The following is a 20,389-nucleotide window of genomic DNA, read 5'->3' on the forward strand; positions in this document are numbered from 1 at the left end:
AAGAAAGGTAAGGGAGGGAGTCCAAGTTGCAGACTACTGAGTGGTCCAAGCATGATGTGATGTTGGCTTGGACCCTGGGGTTGCAGTGTCAGCAGAGAGAAGGAGTATTACAAGGTAGAACTGACAGGACTTGGTGGTAGATTGGATGTGGAGCTGAGGAGGAAAAGAGTAAGAAGTTGACAATGAGACCCAGGTTTCAAGACTGGGTAACTGTGAGGAGGAGGATGCATTTGACAATAAATAATAAGGAAGTTTGTGATGAGTTCAGTTTTAGACATGTTGAGTTTGATTTCTCCTATAGGACTTAATAATTCAGGATGTTCAGTAAACAGTATTGGAGAGAGCTAGGGCTAGAGAAGTAGTTTGGGGAATCCTCAGTGTAGAGGTGATAATTTTATCCATGAAAGATGATGAGATCACTAAGTATGGGATAGAGGGAGAGGAGAAGTGGGCCCAGACAGTCCTAAAGAGACACAGTTAAAAACATGTAGTCGAGCAAAACAAATACATGCATTGACCGTGTCCAAAAAATTCTGTATACATTCTGAATCTTTTACTTCTCTATTAGCATCATAGCTCTTCTAGAATTGTAGTTAGTCATTTCACTGATCAAAGTCCCTTAATCTTTCAAACTTGTTTGTCATTACTATATTGTTATCATAGAAATTGTTCTCTGATTCTGCTTCTCAGTTTTCATTTTGCATCAATTCATTCAAATTTTCTCATGTTTCTTTAAAACCATCTCCATGGTCATTTCTATGACAAGTATACAGCAGAACTTGTTCAGCTTTTCCCCCTTTGATGGCATCTACCTCCTCAGTTTCCATTTTTTTGTTATCCCACAAATAATTGCTATAAATATTTTTGTCTATTCTTGGTAAGGGTTTGTTTTGCTTAGGACTAACCTCTCTTTTAATATATTCTCTCTCTCTTATTCTCAGCCTTTTTTTTCCCCTTACCCTCCTGTTTTTCTGTTGGGAAAATGTATTTCTGTATCCAACTCTCTGTGTGTAATCCCTTCCTTGACCAATTCAGATAATGGGTTCAAGTGTTGTTCTCCCTCATCCCTTTTTTGATGTTTGTATAGACTCTATTAATATTAATGATATAATAAGATAAGGTAATAATTTCCCTTAACCTTTTTTTCCTTTTCTCCATTAGTGTATTTTCCTTTCCTTTCTTCTAAGATCCTTTTGTCTTTGCTTAGTCTTTTATAATTTGATTTCTGTTTTTGTATTTCAGAGCTTCTGTGAAATCCAACCACCAGAAATGCTTGGAAATCTTCTCTTTCATTAAAGATCCATTTTTCCCCTGTAGATCAGTTTTTATGATACCCTTTGATCCAGCAGGGTCTCTTGGATCTATATCCCAAAGAGATCATAACAAAAGAAAAGGGACCCACATATGCAAAAATGTTTGTGGCAGCCTTTTTTATAGTGGCAAGGAATTGGAAACTGAGTGGATGCCCATCAGTTGGGGAATGACTGAACAAGTTATGGCATATGAATGTTATGTAATATTATAGTTATATAAGAAATGACCAACAGGATGATTTCAGAGAGACCTGGAGAGACTTACATGAACTGGTGCTAAGTGAAGTGGGTAGAACCAAGAGAGCATTGTACACAGCACCAAAAAGATTATGTGATGATAAACTGTGATAGACATGGCTTTTTCCAATAATGTGGTGATTCAGGCCCAATTCCAATGGATTTGAGATGGAGAGAGCTCTCTCTATACAGAGGGAGGACTATGAGGACTAAATGTGGCTCATAACATAACATTTTCACCTTTATTGTTGTTGTTTGCTCGTTTGTTTTTTTTTCCTCTTTTTCTTGATCTAGTTTTTCTTGTGCAGAATGATAAATGTGAAAATATGTTTAGAAGAATTTCACATGTTTAATCTGCATTGGATTACTTGCTGTCTAAGAGAAGGTGGGGAGAGAAGGAGAGAAAAATTTGGAACACAAGGTTTTGTAAGGGTAAATGTTGAAAATTATCTTAGCATTCAAAAAATAAGGCGCTATTATAAAAAAAAAAAAAGATTATACTCGGTTTTTCTTGTTAAGTTCTTGGTCTAATCTTTTACTTTTTGCAATACCATACTCTAAGCCAGGGGTCCTCAAACTTTTTAAATAGGGGGCCAGTTCACTGTCCCTCAGACTGTTGGAGGGGGCCAGACTATAGTAAAAACAAAAACCTTGTTTTGTGAGCCTTTAAATGTAGAAACCTCATAGCCCTGGGTGAGGGGGATAAACATCCTCAGCTGCCGCATCTGGCCCGCGGCCGTAGTTTGAGGACCCCTGTATCTAAGTTCTTTGTTCCTTTCAGCTCAGGGCTACTAAACTTGAAGTTTCTTTCAAGAGATGGCCACTAAATTCTATTTCCATTTTCCTCTCTGGATTTAAAGAAATATGGGCAGGGGCAGCTAGGTGGTGCAGTGAATAAAGCACCAGCTCTAAAGTCAGGAGGACCTGAGTTCAAAATTGGCCTCACACTTAATACTTCCTAGTTGTGTGAGCCTGGGCAAGTCATTTAACCCCAATGCCTCAGCAGAGAGGGAGAAGGAGAAGGAAGAGGGAGAGAAGGGAGAGGGAGAAGAAAATGAAGAGGGAGAGGGAGAGAGGGGGGGGAGGGAGAGGGAAGAGACTTTTTTATTTTTTTGTCATAGCATTCAGTGTCTAGTGATTCTTCAGTTGTATTTCCTCAATAGTTATTCCATATCAGATACATTATATTTTCTTTTTTTTTTTTTTTTCCCAGTCTTTTAACTTTGATTTTTCTTATTGTCTCATGGAGTCAGTAGTTTCCATTTGGTCATTCTAATTTCAGGGAGTTTGTTGCTTGGACAAGATTTTGTACTTTTGGTGCCAAACTGTTCATTCTCATTCCAGTTCATCCTGAAATAACTCATTCTCTTTTCCAGTTTTTCCTTCTAGCACTCTATTCTGTTGTAAAAAACAGTTTTAAACTCTTGATTCATCTCTTCTAGGAATTCTAGTTGATTTTATGCTCAAGTTGTATTTTTCTTTGAAACTTCACTTGTAGATATTTTGTAGTCGTTCTGTTTGCTAGAAGAATGCTTCTAGCCTATTTCCTGACTTTAGACTTTATATTAGAGCCATGTTCTGTACATGACTGGTCCTGATGCTGCTTCTTGTAGATTTGAGTGTTGTTTTATTCTAGGATGACTGGAATAGTTCAGGCTGGGAATCTGCCTTCAGTCCCTTTGATCTTAGCTCTATAAGTTCCTATGCAGGATTTGGATTTAAGTGGTAGGCCTGTGGACTTATCTACTGTGGCATTCTGGTAGATGCTGGGAAACTTGTGATTCAGAGTGACAGAACTTCAAGCTTTACTTTGGTCTGGTTATTCCTCTACATGCTGAGCTAGAAGATGAAACAAGACCCCTGCTCCGTTCCTGGGGTCCAAGCCACATAGCTGCTGCTTGCTCCTGAGCTTGCTTCTTGCCCAGTTCCCAGCCTGGGGCCAGGGCCTGCTCTTCATCCTACAGTGTAACCCCTAGGTGCATCTCCTTCCTTGGTTCACAATGGATCTGTGCCTGGAGCTGAAGAGTGACTGACTTCTTGTACTATGTATAACTGTAGGCCCCTTTATCTTGGATGTGTCCTTGCCCTACACTGGAGTGCTTGTGGTCTGGCCAGACCCTGTTCCCTGTGTCTGAAGACCTCTCTGGGTTGGAGTAATGATTCATTCACTATAACTTTTTTTCTTGAATTTCCCAATCGGGATTCAACCTAGTGTGTGTGCTAGAGTTTTGGAAGAGTTGTGGGACATAGAATGGTGGGGAATTCATTTTGCTTTTCATTTTGCTTACTTCGTCATCTTGGCTTCAGGTCATTAGACTTGGTAATTAAGAGGCATGATAACTTAGGACGGAGCAACTTCAATTGAATGATGAGGTTAGACGTCATCTCATAGATTATTAAGAAAAGAGTGAAAGGAAGTAGAATCATCCTTGGTACATAAGATGGAGGGGGAAAGGAGATAGAAAGCAGGGATAGATAAATTGAGAGTTATTTGAGTATAGGCAAGATATAGACAAGTTTGCAGGCAGTTGGGTAGCAGCCAGTAGACAAGGAATGATTGAAGTGAGAGGATTGTAGGGGGGATTCTGCTGGAGGAGACAAAATGGAATGGGACCACTTGTGTAGGCATGGGGATTTGCCTTGTGAAGAAGGACTGTCTCTTTATGTGAGATGGATCAAGGCAAAGATTGTGGTAGAAGGCATCTGAGTGATATGGGATGAGAAAGAAGGGAGAAAAGGAGCTGTTGGCTAATTGCCTTAATTGTATCAGTGAAATAGAAGGCATTAGCTGAGAGGATGGGAGAGGAAGAATCATCGAAAGTTAGAAAAGGAATAAAAAGTTTTAGAAAAATTACTTTGGTGAGTGGGATAATGAGACACTTATGACAGTATAAAAGAATCCCAAATGTTTTGGGCTCGTTTTCACAGATTTGGTCATGGTTTATTTTTTTTTTTTTCCTTAGAGAATTCCTTAATTACTCAGTCTAGGCTGATGCTATTGGAGTCATTATTAATTTTTTTTAATCTCTTGGCGGTATTGTCCTACCTAAAGTTCTCCAATTTCCAAAAATACAGGTAAGATTACTTTCCTGAATCCTTTAATAGAAATGATCCATATGTTGCTTTTCCCATTTGGACTTTTGTATCTTGTATTTTGAGAGTATGCTTGCTAAATTAATGTTAATTTTCAAAATGTAATATTTATAGTTATATTTTATCTTTCTTTTATAATACTTACATTATTATACCTTCAAAACTTGGCCCTTATACTATATGTTGTACCCTGCTTGTTTATATGTATGTATATGCATATATATTTCTATATAATATATACACATACAGTCCCTAACCCTAAAATCTTCCTGCAGTTTTAAGCATTAATATTACAAACTTACAAAAAACATAATTTGAAAATTTTATTATTTAAATTTATTTTATACTTATTTAGTTTTATGCATTTCAAATCATTTTACATTGCATATCTGACATTTCTGGGGATATTTTCTCAGAAAGTGTATCAGAAGAGGAGGTTCTCTTGCTTTACCTCAAGTTTTTTTGTGAAATAATATCAAAACTGTCATATATTTATCAGAACCTTGTTCTTTGGTGATCTTAAAATTAGATTTATTCACTGAACAGTAGTTTAAAGTTTTTACAAAGTCTAAAACTAGTATAATGTATATCAGAAAATGGTAGTTACATTGAATTTTAATTAGACACATCACTATTATAAAATTTAAATAATTAACCTTTCAAATGTTGTGGAAATTTTGTGAGCTTGAACTGTTTATGTTCTGAAGTTATTAAAGCTTTAGAATACTTTAAATTTAAAATACTTATTAAAGCTTTAGAATTAAAGCTTTAAGATTTTTTGGAGAGACAGCGAGGTGAAAAGAATATTGGGTCTAGAGTCATAAAGACCTAAGTTCAGATTTGATCTCAGACCTTCACTAGCTGTTTAACCCCTGCACAAGTCATTTAACCTCTGTTTATCATTATCCACTACAGAAGAAAAGTGACAAAACCCCTCTGGTATTTTTGTCAAGAAAACCCCACACAGGGTTACAAAAAATTAGATACAGCTGAATTCTTAACAAAGACTTTTTTACTCTTGTTGTTTTTGTTGTTGTTTTTTAAATTAAGCTCATCTGACTTTATAAATATGGACTCTATATGTACTTAGGAATTCTGAACTGGGAAAAATCTTTCCAAGATAGTTTTAAGTTTATATAGTTTAGTCGATAGATTTATGAACTGTTATACCTGGTGTAAATTTGTAGCCAAATCCTGAAAGATTACCCTTTGTGTTGTATTTGATTTTTATGTAACTTTTACAGTAATCCAATATGCAAACTTTTTATGTTTTTGTTCTTTTATCCTAGCTCATTCTCTGTGAGCTGGTGGGTTTGGCTAATTCTCACTGGAGTTTCTTGTTCTTGTGCAGTTGGGTAAGTGTACTTTTTTTTTCTTTAGATGGGATTTGCTTCCCCTACTTTACTTTTTTTTATCCCAGTTTTATTTCTTTGTGGTATGTTTTCAGGGTAAAATATATGGGCCTTTTCACTTATATTCTGCTACTTACCGTTGCTTCAGTCCATGCCTGGCACTTGATTGGAGACCAAGCTTTATCAAATGTAGGTATTGAAATCCATTAGTTATCAGACTTATTGGCTAGAAAACATAATTTTACATAAAATATCTCAAAAATATATTCATGTTTTGATGTGAATGTAGTTTGTTGGCTATTTACAACTTTGTTTAATAAGAAAATAAAATGTCATTAAAGTTAACGCATTTGATATTTCCCAAGTAGGAAATATAAGAAATTCAGAGTTCAGAGTTTAAAAAAAAAAATTAAAAATTTTAAAAAGAATTTAAATTTATTTTTAATACACATTGCTTTATGAATCATGTTGGAAGAGAAAAATCAGAGCAAAATGGAAAAACTATGGGAGAGGAAAAAAAACAAGGAAAAAAAAAAAGTGAACATAGCATGTTTTACATTCATTCTCCATAGTTCTTTTTCTGGATGCAGATGGCATTTTTTGTCCAAAGTTTACTGGAATTGCTTTGGATCACTGAACCATTGAGAAAAAACAATATTCCATTATCTTCATATACCACAACTTATTCATCCATTCCCCCATTGATGGGCATCTGCTCTTTCCACTTCTTTGTCCCCACAAAAAAAAGCTACTACCACATTTTTGCACATATGACTCCTTTTCCTTTCTTTATGATTTCCTTGGGATACAGACTCAGTAGTGCCACTGTTGGGATCAAAGGATATACATATTTTGATAGCCCTTTGGGCATAGTTCCAAATTGTTTTCCAGTTCCATTTTACAACTCCATCAACAATGTATCAGTGTCCCTGTTTTCCTACATCCCCTCCAACATCCATCATTATCTTTTCCTGTCATCTTAGCCAATCTGAAAGATGTGAAGTGGTATCTCAGAGTTGTCTTAATTTGTATTTCTCTGATCAATAGTGATTTAGAGCACTTTTTTCATATGACTATAGATGGCTTTAATTTCGTTATCTAAAAATTATTTGTTTATTTCCTTTGACCATTTATCAACTGGGGAATAACTTGTATTCTTACAAATTTGACATAATTCTTTATATAGTTTAGAAATGAGACCCTTACCAGAAACACTGTAAAGATTTTTCCCCCAGCTATGTATTTCCTTTTAATCGTGTTTCTATTGATTTTGTTTGTGCAAAATCTTTTTAATTTAATGTAATCAAAGTTGTCCATTTTGCCTTTCATCGTGTTCTCTAGTTCTTCTTTGGTCATAAATTTCTTTCTTCTCCAAAGATCTGATAGGTAAATTATCCCTTGCTCTCCTAATTTGTTTATGGTATCATCCTTTATATTCAAATCATGGACCCATTTTGACCTTATTTTGGTATAGGGTGTGAGATGTAAGTATATGCCAACTTTCTGACATATTATTTTCCAGTTTTCCCAATAATTTTGGTCAAATAGTGAGTTCTTATTCCAGAAACTGGAGTTTGGGCATTAATCAAATACTAGATGATGGAGTTTAACTTTGATAAGAAGTAATTATGTGTTTTTAAATCTTCCAACAGGCTCGTGTATTTTGTCATTTGTTAGCCAGAGGAGTGGCCTTGTTGATTATACCAATATTTATGTATTTATCTTTTTTCTACATCCATCTAATGGTGCTATATCGCTCTGGACCCCATGATCAAATTATGTCTAGTGCTTTTCAAGCCAGCTTGGAGGTAAGAAGTACAAATAAGGAATGACATTTTAATTAAAATAGCTACCTAGAATTTTGTCCTGTGAAACCATCATTAAGCAATAATAACTAACATCTACATAGCATTTTAAGATTTGCAAAGTACTTTTCATAAGTTTTATTTTACTAAATGAGAATTTAATTGAAAAGTTATTATAATATTAAAAACCCATTTTATTTTCATTTTGTTTTTGTCAACCTTTTCATCCCTTTCTTCATGATCAGGAAATCTATTTTGAAGTTGTCCTTTTAACTGTCCTCCCTATTCCCACTTGCTTCTTGTTGATTTTGATATTATTTCTACACCAAATGGTATGTGTGTGTGTGTGTGTGTGTGTTTGAAACTCTTTTTTGCTTCAACTAAAAATGATGCCAGTGTTTCTAATCTTCTTCCTTTTTATACTAGTATATTCTTCCTTTTACCTTTCTCATAAAACCATATAACAGTTTATTTCCAAGATCAGTATTTTTCTTATTTAGCTCCCTCAATATATATTTTAATTATGTTCATTTCCAAATTTTGTCCCTCCCTTCAATTCCCTTCCCCACCTACCTAAATATCTGTTGAAAACACTAAGGTTCCTTATTTTGGTTCCTAGATTTCTCTAGACCACTATGTTTGTATTTCATAGTAAGGATTTAATTATGGTCTTTGCATCAGAAATGTTTAAAAGTCCCCTATTCCATTAAAGTCCTTTTTTCTCCTGCTATAGGATTAAACTCAGTTTTGCAAGATTTAAGCCTTTTGAAATACTATATTGCAAAGATTTCTTCTTTTTTTAAAATAGAAGCTGCCAATCAAGCCTTTGTGATCATGGCTGTGTTTCCTTAGTACTTGAGCTGCTGCTTTTTTCTGGATGTTGACAGTGTTCTTTTCTTTAACATGGAAACTCTGGATTTGGGCTATAGCATTCTTAGGATTTTTCTTTGGGAGATTTTCTTAGGAGACAGTGGGTTATTTCTATTTTCATTTTGCCCTCAGATTCTAAAAGAAGTGGGCAATTTATATTTATGTTTTATTGAGCTATCATGGCCAGACTTTTTACAATCAAGTGTAATCCAGCTTACCTAGTGATTTTAGAATTCTCTCTCCTTATTTTCTCAGTCATTTGTTTTTGTTTTTATATTGTATTCTAGCTCATTTTCTTCTATTCTTTAGTTTTTAAATTTATTCCATTATTTCTTGAAATTTCTTAGAATAATTAATTGGTTTGGTTTATTCTGGTTTTTGGAGATTCTTTTTTGGGTCAAAGTTCATCTTTTTCTTTATTCCACTATTCTCTTTCAAGTTTTTTACTATAGAGCTTTTATTCCATTTTTTAAAATCTCTTGTTTCATTTCTTGGAGATATTGTGCTTGTGAAAAATGGTTTTTTTCTTTTTTTTTTTTTTTTTTTTTTTTTTTTTATTTAATAGCCTTTTATTTACAGGTTATATGTATGGGTAACTTTACAGCATTAACAATTGCCAAACCTCTTGTTAATTTTCACCTCTTACCCTCCCCCCTCCCCCAGATCGGAAGACCAGTAGATTTAAGTACATTAAAATATAAATTAGTAACAAAAGTATACATGACCAAACCGTTATTTTCTGCAAAAGAATCAGATCGAAATATTTAATTGTTGAGGAAATCAAAAATGCAGGTGGGCATGAATATGGGATTGGGAAGAAGTAATGGTTTTTTAGTCATCACCCAGGTTCTTTCTCTGGTGCTGTTCAGTTCATTACTTATTGGAAATGTTTGGTTGATCTCATTGCTGAGGGATGGCCGGGTTAGCGGTCATCATATAAATTGTTGTTAAGGTATATAATGATCTCCTGGTCCGCTCATTTCCTCAGCTATTATTAAATCTCCAGGTTTCGAAATCTCCTGTTGGTCATTTCAAAAAATAATTTCCATAAATCCATTCAAATTTTTCAGCCATTCTCCAACTATGGGCATCCCTCAGTTTCAGTTTCTGCCACTACAAGGGGCTACAAACATTTCATCGGTCCCTTTACTTCTTTATAATCTCTTTGCGATATAAGCCCAGTATAACACTGCTGGATAAAGGGATAACGTTTAATAACTTTTGACATAGTTCAAACCTCTCAGAATGGTTATTCATTCACAACTCCCCAAAAATGCATCAATGTCCCAGTTTCCATCCCCTCAACAATCATCATTATTTTTTCTGTCATCTTAGCCAATCTGACAGGTGTATATGGTATCTTAGGTTGTCTTAATTTGCATTTCTTGATTAATAATGACTTGGACATTTTCATGACTAGAAATGGTTTTCATTTCTTCATCTGAGGAATTGTCTTTATTTTGACCATTGAAAAATGTTTTTTTTCTTTTAGTCTCTGGGAAAATTTGGGTAGTTTCAATAATTTTTTTTTTTTGGGGGGATTTTTTTTACTTTTTTTCCAGTTTTGGGTCCTATATTGGGGCTTTGTACTACAGCAGACTATTTTCCCTGCTGTTTTCAGATGAGGTAGCTCAGTTTTGTTTTTCATTGAGTCTCCTGGATTATTATGCTGATGTCGGTCTGTGAGGGTTACCTCCCTCTGGATCTTGGCGATCTTCTAGACTGAAAAGTGTTGGATCCTAACCGGTTATCTGTCGGAGCCTTGAAACCTTGCTCCCTCTTCTGACTACTCTAAGACTGCTCTGCCTTCAGGACACCTCAACTTGCACCAAACATGTTTTATGCTGAGAAGCTATTCTGTACTGGCACCTATTGCTCCTTCCCTACTGTTTGCCCTCTTCTCCTTTTTATGCAGTTCTGAAATAGAACAAATCATTTACTGTAGTTTTTCTTTGGATTTGTTGATAATTATCCAGTCTTGTATAAACTTTAGGATTTTGATAAAATAGGTATGTAAGAATTGGGTGACTTGCCGTCTGTTCCAGATAGTTATTCTGGCAGAAAGTTCTCCATTTTTATTTGTATAGCATTAAGCATATATACTGATTAGTGTATGAGTAAAGGATGATTTTTAGATTTTCTAATTGATAACTGCTTTGGGCAATTTCAGGGTATAATGCTGCAAATCTGTCTTTTTTTTTTCCCCAGCAACATTGTTTTGGTATTTATTTATACTTTACACTCATAAGTATACTCAAATGTAGATTTTGGGAGGGAACATCACTTTTACATGCATTGAAAGCATAGTAATATATCAATAAAGAAAAAACAGGCTTTTTCACAAGCAGTATTTCATAGTAGACTACATCTTTACTATCCCATAATTGTCTAAAAGATGTAGAGTTTACAATATTCCACTGTTCTTATATTTATTTTTTATTTTAAAATTATTTAGAAGTTAGCAATTATTTATTTTCCTTCTACCTCTCCTTTTGAAAAATGAAAATAACAAAACCTTTGTAACAAATATTTATAGTCAGGTGCTTATTATTGATTTTTTTTTTAAATGTTTGCTTCAGCAGAGCAGAACTTATTGGAAAATATCAAAAAATGTATGAATGCACAAAAATCTTACTGCCTTGTTCTTCTTAGAGGTAATTATCAATATAAAACTAAGCAAACATGCTTCAGCCACTTAGAATAGCTTTGCTAGTTACAAATGAATAACTCTATAAGTTTCTTTTACAGACTCTTTGCTATCTCTAGTTGAAATATTTAGTGTTTTGTTTTGTTTTGGTCTTCTTTAGGGTGGATTAGCTCGGATCACGCAAGGCCAGCCATTAGAGGTAGCCTATGGTTCCCAGATCACCCTGAGAAATGTTTTAGGTAAACCCATGCCTTGCTGGCTTCATTCACATAAGAACACCTACCCTATCAGGTAACAAACATGAATATCTTACATCTTTAAAAAGATACAAATCTTAGAAATGTGTTTGAGTAGAATTGCTTGATAATTGACAAGCTAATTACTTTGAAAATTCTAGCTCTGCTATAAATTTTGCAGAGAGATTTAATGGATAACTTTGTTATGCTGATGTTATGATGTTTAAGAAAAATCTGTTTAAGAAAATCTAGTAGAGATTAAATTCAACAAGTAAAGAAGTCACATCATTTCTATATATACTAAAGTTTACTAATTTGGACTAATTGAGTAGTTAATCTGAAATGCTGGAAAGTAGGTATTATATTTAAAATAGTTCACCAAGAAAAAATGGAACAAGAGGTTTGGCAATTGTTAATGCTGTAAAGTTACCCATGCATATATCCTGTAAATAAAAGGCTATTAAATTAAAAAAAATAAATAAATAAAATTAAATTAAATTTAAATAAATAATAGTTCACCAAATTCTTACCAGGTAGAAATTCTGCTAAATATGCTCTAAATGAATAGAGAAGAATGAATTGTGATCAGAACCCTTTGAACATCATATCCTTTATCTGTAAAATGAGAGAATTGAATTAGTTGACCTCTATAATTTCCTTCTATTCAAAAAGATTTTATCTATATCCAACTTTTATATATAAAGGACGCTTATGAAGAATTAAAGAAATGGGGCAACTAGGTGGTGCAGTGGAGAGAGCACCAGCCCCGAAGTCAGGAGGACCTGAGTTCAAATGTGGCCTCAGACACTTAACACTTCCTAGCTGTGTGACCCTGGGCAAGTCACTTAACCCCAATTGCTTCAGCAAAAAAGAAAAAATTAAAGAAAGGAAGGAAATAGGCATTTTTTAAAAAAATTAAAGCTTTTTCTTCTGTACAAACAAAACTAATGTAAACAAAATTAGAAGGGAAGCAACAAACTGGGAAAACATCTTCCCAGTTAAAGGTTCTGATAAAGGCCTCGTTTCCAAAATATATAGAGAACTGACTCTAACTTATAAGAAACCAAACCATTCTCCAATTGATAAATGGTCAAAGAATATGAACAGATAATTTTCAGATGATGAAATTGAAATTATTACCACTCATATGAAAGTGTTCCAAATCACTATTGATCAGAGAAATGCAAATTAAGATAACTCTGAGATACCACTACACACCTGTCAGATTGGCTAAGATGACAGGAAAAAATAATGATGATTGTTGGAGGGGATGCGGGAAAACTGGGACACTGATGCATTGTTGGTGAAGTTGTGAACGAATCCAACCATTCTGGAGAGCAATCTGGAATTATGCCCAAAAAGTTAGCAAACTGTGCATACCCTTTGATCCAGCAGTGCTACTACTGGGTTTATATCCTAAGGAGATACTAAAGAAGGGAAAGGGACCAGTATGTGCCAAAATGTTTGTGGCAGCCCTGTTTGTATTGGCTAGAAGCTGGAAACTGAGCGGATGCCCATCAACTGGAGAATGTTGGGTAAATTGTGGTATATGAATGTTATGGAATATTATTGTTCTGTAAGAAATGACCAGCAGGATGAATACAGAGAGGCTTGGAAAGAATTATATGAACTGATGCTAAGTGGAATGAGCAGAACCAAGAGATCATTATATATGTCAACAACGATACTGTATGAAGATGTAATCTGATGGAAGTGGATTTCTTTGACAAAGAGACCTAATTCAGTTTCAATTGATCAATGTTGGACAGAAGCAGCTACACCCAAAGAAAAAACACTGGGAAATGAATGTGAACTGTTTGCATTTTTGTTTTTCTTCCTGGGTTATTTTTACCTTCTGAATCCAATTCTCCCTGTGCAACAAGAAAACTGTTTGGATCTGCACACATACATTGTACCTAGGATATACTAGGACATATTCAACATATATAGGACTGCTTGCCCTAGGGGAGGAGGTGGAGGGTGGGAGGGAAAAATCAGAACAGAAGTGAGTGCAAGGGATAATGTTGTAAAAGAAAATTACCCTGGCATGGATTCTGTCAATAAAAAGTTACTATAAAAAAAAAATTAAAGCTTTTTATTTACAAGATATATGCATGCAATTTTTCAGCATTGACAATTGCAAAACCTATTTTTTCCAACTTTTCCCCTCCTTCCCCCAACCCCTTCCCCGAGATGGCAGGTTGACCAATACATGTTAAATATATTAAGTATAAGTTAAATACAATATATGTATACATGTCCAGCTATTTTGCTGTACAAAAAGAATTGGACTTTGAAATAGTGTACAATTAGCCTGTGAAGGAAATCAAAAGTGCAGGCGGACAAAAATAGAGGGATTGGGAATTCTATGTAATGGTTCATAGTCATCTCCCAGAGTTCTTTCGCTGGGTTTAGCTGGTTCAGTTCATTACTGCTCTATTGGAACTGATTTGATTCATCTCATTGTTGAAGATGGCCAGGTCCATCAGAATTGATCATATATAATGATCTTCTGGTCCTGCTCATTTCACTCAGCATCAGTTCATGTAAGTCTCTCCAGGCTTTTCTGAAATCATCCTGCTGGTCATTTCTTACAGAACAATAATATTCCATAATATTCATATACCACAGTTTATTCAGCCATTCTCCAATTGATGGGCATCTACTCAGTTTCCAGTTTCTGGCCACTACAAACAGGGCTGCCACAAACATTCGTGCACATACAGGTCCCTTTCCCTCCTCTAAGATCTCTTTGGGATATAAGCCCAGTAGTAACACTGTTGGATCAAAGGGTATGCACAGTTTGATAACTTTTTGAGCATAGTTCCAAATTGCTCTCCAGAATGGCTGGATGTATTCACAATGCCATCAACAATGTATCAGTGTCCCAGTTTTCCCACATCCCCTCCAACATTCCTCATTATCTTTCCCTGTCATTCTAGCCAATCTGACAGGTGTGTAGTGGTATCTCAGAGTTGTCTTAATTTGCATTTCTCTGATTAATAATGACTTGGAGCATCTTTTCATATGGCTAGAAATAGTTTGAATTTCTTCATCTGAGAATTGTCTATTCATATCCTTTGACCATTTATCAATTGGAGAATGACTTGATTTCTTATAAATTAGAGTTAATTCTATATATATTTTGAAAATGAGGCTTTTATCAGAACCTTTGAGTGTAAAAATGTTTTCCTAGTTTATTGCTTCCCTTCTAATCTTGTCTGCATTTGTTTTATTTGTACAAAAACTTTTCAATTTGATATAATCAAAATTTTCTATTTTGTGATCAGTAATGATCTCTAGTTCTTCTTTGGTCATAAATTCCTTCCTCTTCCACAGGTCTGAGAGGTAAACTATCCTATTCCTCTAATTTATTTATAATCTCATTCTTTATGCCTAGGTCATGAACCCATTTTGCTTATCTTGGTGTATGGTGTTGTTAAAAAAAAAAAAAAGGCTTTTTTTTTTTAAAAAGGGGATATTCCAGGATAAGCAGAATAAGAGAGTGATTAGATTTTCTAGGATAAGCAGGCCCTAGGCACTGTGGGAATTTCCAGGATGAAATATACAGTAGACACATGATTTTGAAGTCCAGAAAAATTGGAACTTAGGATTCTTGAAAGCAATTTATTATCAAATACTACATTCTTGTTTATATTACTAATTTATGCTATGTATGGAGAAATTACATGAAATACAATTAAACTTGAGTGCCTTGATGTCTTTCAGTACAAATGAGGTTTTACTTCGTGTTTGTGAAGGACAATAGGAAAGAGTTAGTTGACTAAGCAAGTACTTGTTTACTTGTTTTAAAAAATGAGAAAAATGGTAGCTTGGCTGCTTATTTGACTAAAACCTTGTCATTCTGGTCTTCATTATTCCCTCTCTAGGTATGAGGATGGCCGAGGCAGCTCTCATCAACAACAAGTGACTTGTTATCCCTTTAAAGATGTCAATAACTGGTGGATTGTAAAAGATCCTGGGAAGTGAGTACAGAAAACTCCTAAAGGAGCATCACCAAGCTCTTGGTCTGCTGTAATAATTAGCATCTCTTTATAATTGTTGAACATTTTGGATTTTTAATATTTCTATCTGATAAATAGAAAAGTAGCTTCTTGACGATCATAGTATATATTCTGGTAATGAAAAATTCTCTTTCTGCTGACTTGTTAGTAAGATACGTAGAGCCCACAAAACCATGGTTAATTCTGGTAAAAGAAAAGATCATAGGATCATTGGTTTAGAGCTAAAAGGGAAATTTCATCTGGGCCATCTCTAGTCATCTTGATCCATATCTTGACACTGGATCCATATGGTTCTGGAGGAGAAAGTGAGCCAGGAGACCTTGCACACAGCCCTCCCTCACTGAAATCCAATTCATTTGCATGTCACAGTCTCACCTCCCTGATGTCAGGGTCCTCTTCAAGGACCAACAACAATAACAATATAAAGATATTAAAGATGATCTAGTCCAACTCCTTCCTTTTTAACAGATAAGAAAACTGAGACCCAGAGAAGTTAAAGGTCAAGTAATAAAAGGCCTATCAAACATTTGAATACAAATCCTCTTAGTTCAAATCTCTCTCCTCTTTCCATTTGAAAATGTGAAACAAGATGGCCCTCATTTCTCTCCCTCCCCCCCCCACTTTTTGGCATCATTTCATATGAGGAAGATGAGTTAATTTCAGATTTTTTTGTAATATTTATTTTAGTTTTATTTTGGAGCTAACTTTTTTACTCTCCTTTTATTTACATAAACATAAATTAAAAACATTTGTTTTGAAAGGAATAGAGCTGAAGTTTAACTTTATTTCACAAACTTTCTCCATATATAGGACAAATAAGCATTATTTCTGTGGGAATTTTTTTTAATCCTTGAAAAACTGCTTTTAAGTACCCTCAAGGTCTCTATAAATAAATAACTTCATTATGAAGTTATTTATTTATTTATAAACTAGAATAGAAGTTGGAAATGCAGGAAAACAAGTTCCAAGGATTCAATAATGATATTAAATTGCTTGTGTTGCCCATATTTTATCTATGTAAAAGATGCTGTTGGTTTTGGAAGGTACAAAATTAATTTGTTTTTACCATGAGTTAAGTTCTCTCTTCCTCATGTGGCTCAGTGTTTTTGCTAGCTGTCATTTGACATAGTCTGAGCTATTCCTTCTGAATGGATATAGAAATTCTTTTCTCTGTTAACTAGGCATCAATTGGTAGTGACCAATCCTCCTAGGCCTGTACGGCATGGGGATATTGTACAGCTGGTCCATGGAATTACCACTCGCTTCCTCAATACGTAAGTGTTCCTGCTGTTCTCTCCTTTTTATTGTTACCCTCCAAATTCGCCTTTTGTTCAGACATAATTCAGTTAGTGGGAAGAAATTGCAGCTCCTGTCTTCTTAACTTTCCTAATTGATGTATTTACTTTTTCATAGCTCTAAGAGTATTAGAACTGCAGAATATCCCTCGAATTTTGAAGAAGATACCTTTTATTTAAGACAAAGAAAAGTTCAGCTTTATATGGCATGTCAAGAAATGGCAATTTGACAGTTTTGAAATATTACAGGGATTCAAAAAGGGTGATAAAGCTGTGAACACTTATTTTAAAAAGCAGTTTTTTGAAGGTATAGTCCTGATCTTTTGAGGTTCATATCAGGGAGGGCAACTAAGCCTTCAAAAATTTTTATTTTATTTTATTTTATTTTATTATTGTATATTATGGGTAAGGTAGACTAAGAATATCAGAAGGTGTTTTTTGCATTCATTCTTAACCTAAAAAAACCTAACAGAGCCTCAAATGCTGTCATCTAATTATGTTAAGCCATACAAAATAGATGTAACTATAGAGATAACTTTATTTAAGGATCTGTTCTGACTACTGCTGCTAATAATAATAGCCAACATTTATATAGTGCTTACTATGTGTCAAGCACTGTGCTAAGCATTTTATAATTATAATTTTATTTGATTCTCACAACAATCCTGAAAGGGAAGTGATATTCTCGCCATTTTAAGAAATGAGAAAGAGGTAAACAGAGGTTAAGTTCTAGGCTCGTACAGCTAGAAAGTGTCTGAAGCTACTTCAGGTTGGTACTCTGTTCGCTGTGCCACTTTGCTGTCTTCATCTGCTGTGGCTGTTTGCTACTGTCATAGAGAATGTCCTGGGCAAAGCCTAAGTAAAAAAGGAAGTCTCTGATGATCTTGTTTAGGAGTGACATTGTGGTGATGGTCTTCACAACATGGCCCCAACTTACCTTTCCGGTTTCATTATCCATCCTGCACACTCAGTCCAGCCAAATGGGCTTTCTTGTGGTTCCTCACACAGGATACTCTGTTTTATCTCATCTAGTATATCTGGAATTCACTACCTTCTCATCTGTACCTTATGGATACTCTTCCTTCCATTAAGTTGCAGCTAAAGTACCACCTTCTACTTGAAGTCTTTCCTGATTCCCCTCCAACAACTAATATTCTCCCTCCCTAAAATACCTTGTGTTTTAACTAGCTTGTATTTATTTTTATTTATTCTGTTTCTACTTTTTTATATATATTATTGTCACCTCCACTAGAAGTGTGAGTTCTTTGCATTTATATGCCCAGTAGCTGGAGCTTAATAGTAATGCTTGAGAAATGTTTGCCAATTGCTTGAACTTCTATTCTGGATCTTATTCTCTTTACTTATTTATTTATTTATTTAATAGCCTTTTATTTACAGGTTATATGTATGGGTAACTTTACAGCATTAACAATTGCCAAACCTCTTGTTCCAATTTTTCACCTCTTTCCCCTCCACCCCCTCCCCCAGATGGCAGGATGACCAGTAGATGTTAAATATATTAAAATATAAATTAGATACACAATAAGTATACATGACCAAAATGTTATTTTGCTGTACAAAAAGAATCAGACTCTGAAATATTGTACAATTAGCTTGTGAAGGAAATCAAAAATGCATGTGGGCATAAATATGGGGATTGGGAATTCAATGTAATGGTTTTTAGTCATCACCCAGAGTTCTTTCTCTGGGCATAGCTGGTTCAGTTCATTACTGCTCCATTGGAAATGATTTGGTTGATCTCATTGCTGAGGATGGCCAGGTCCATCAGAACTGATCCTCATATAGTATTGTTGTTGAAGTATATGATGATCTCCTGGTCCTGCTCATTTCACTCAGCATCAATTCGTGTAAGTCTCTCCAGGCCTTTCTGAAATCATCCTGTTGGTCATTTCTTACAGAACAATAATATTCCATAATATTCATGTACCATAATTTATTTAGCCATTCTCCAACTGATGGGCATCCCCTCAGTTTCCAGTTTCTGGCCACTACAAAGAGGGCTGCCACAAACATTCATGCACATACGGGTCCCTTTCCCTTCTTTATAATCTCTTTGGGATATAAGCCCAGTAGTAACACTGCTGGATCAAAGAGTATGCACAGTTTGATAACTTTTTGAGCATAGTTCCAAACTACTCTCCAGAATGGTTGGATTCATTCACAACTCCACCAACAATGCATCAATGTCTGGATCTTATTCTCATGGCAAAGAGGAACTGATTGCTAGAATGGAAATGGTGGGAACTTTGGAGGTTAGTGACTACTCCATTTTTGATTCTGTGATAGAAAAGAAGAAATTCTGACATGTTTTTCCAAAATTTAGGGTGCATATTAAACTATTTTTTAAAAGACTTTCAGAGAAAGAATGGTCTAAACTTTTATGACATACAGAAGGGAGTTAAAGCAGGTTGATGGAGGTTGAATCTTGGCAAAAGAATGTTAGGGGTGGTAGAGCTCCAAATCAAGGAATAGCAAGAAGTATTTATTATTTAATCATTTAATATTGCTGCTCTGTAGGGTTCTTTAGTCCTTGTTTATTTTATTTTTTTTTTAATAGCCTTTTATTTACAGGTTATATGCATGGATAACTTTACAGCGTTAACAATTGCCAAACCTCTTGTTCCAATTTTTCACCTCTTACCCCCCACCCCCTCCCCTAGATGGCAGGATGACCAGTAGATGTTAAATACATTAAAATATAAATTAGATACACAATAAGTATACATGACCAAAACATTATTTTGCTGTACAAAAAGAATCAGACTCTGAAATATTGTACAATTAGCTTGTGAAGGAAATCAAAAATGCCGGTGGGCATAAATATAGGGATTGGGAATTCAATGTAATGGTTTTTAGTCATCTCCCAAAGTTCTTTCTCTGGGCATAGCTGGTTCAGTTCATTACTGCCATTAGAAATGATTTGGTTGATCTCGTTGCTGAGGATGGCCTGGTCCATCAGAACTGGTCATCATATAGTATTGTTGTTGAAGTATATAATGATCTCCTGGTCCTGCTCATTTCACTCAGCATCAGTTCGTGTAAGTCTCTCCAGGCCTTTCTGAAATCATCCTGTTGGTCATTTCTTACAGAACAGTAATATTCCATAATATTCATATACCACAATTTATTCAGCCATTCTCCAACTGATGGACATCCATTCAGTTTCCAGTTTCTAGCCACTACAAAAAGGGCTGCCACAAACATTCGTGCACATACAGGTCCCTTTCCCTTTTTTATAATCTCTTTGGGATATAAGCCCAGGAGTAACACTGCTGGATCAAAGGGTATGCACAGTTTGATAACTTTTTGAGCATAGTTCCAAACTACTCTCCAGAATGGTTGGATTCGTTCACAACTCCACCAACGATGCATCAGTGTCCCAGTTTTCCCACATCCCCTCCAACAATCATCATTATTTTTTCCTGTCATCTTAGCCAATCTGACAGGTGTATAGTGGTATCTTAGAGTTGTCTTAATTTGCATTTCTCTGATTAA

At 34.9% G+C, this 20,389-nt stretch overlaps 1 protein-coding gene across 4 annotated transcripts in view; it reads left to right on the forward strand.

The window, feature by feature from the left end:
* POMT1 (protein O-mannosyltransferase 1) overlaps positions 1-20,389 on the forward strand; it is a 41,939-nt gene that overhangs the window by 6,912 nt on the left and 14,638 nt on the right. For all 4 annotated transcript variants that reach the window (XM_012553951.3, XM_031954868.1, XM_003757411.4 and 1 more), the window contains 7 exons: positions 4,514-4,625; positions 5,933-5,998; positions 6,091-6,184; positions 7,648-7,803; positions 11,478-11,608; positions 15,444-15,539; positions 16,760-16,852. In XM_012553951.3, coding sequence (XP_012409405.1) covers positions 4,514-4,625; positions 5,933-5,998; positions 6,091-6,184; positions 7,648-7,803; positions 11,478-11,608; positions 15,444-15,539; positions 16,760-16,852 — 748 coding nt within the window. The remainder of the gene's footprint in view (positions 1-4,513; positions 4,626-5,932; positions 5,999-6,090; positions 6,185-7,647; positions 7,804-11,477; positions 11,609-15,443; positions 15,540-16,759; positions 16,853-20,389) is intronic.

This window comes from Sarcophilus harrisii, chromosome 2 (genome assembly GCF_902635505.1).
Source record: "Sarcophilus harrisii chromosome 2, mSarHar1.11, whole genome shotgun sequence".
NCBI classification, from domain to species: Eukaryota; Metazoa; Chordata; class Mammalia; order Dasyuromorphia; family Dasyuridae; genus Sarcophilus; species Sarcophilus harrisii.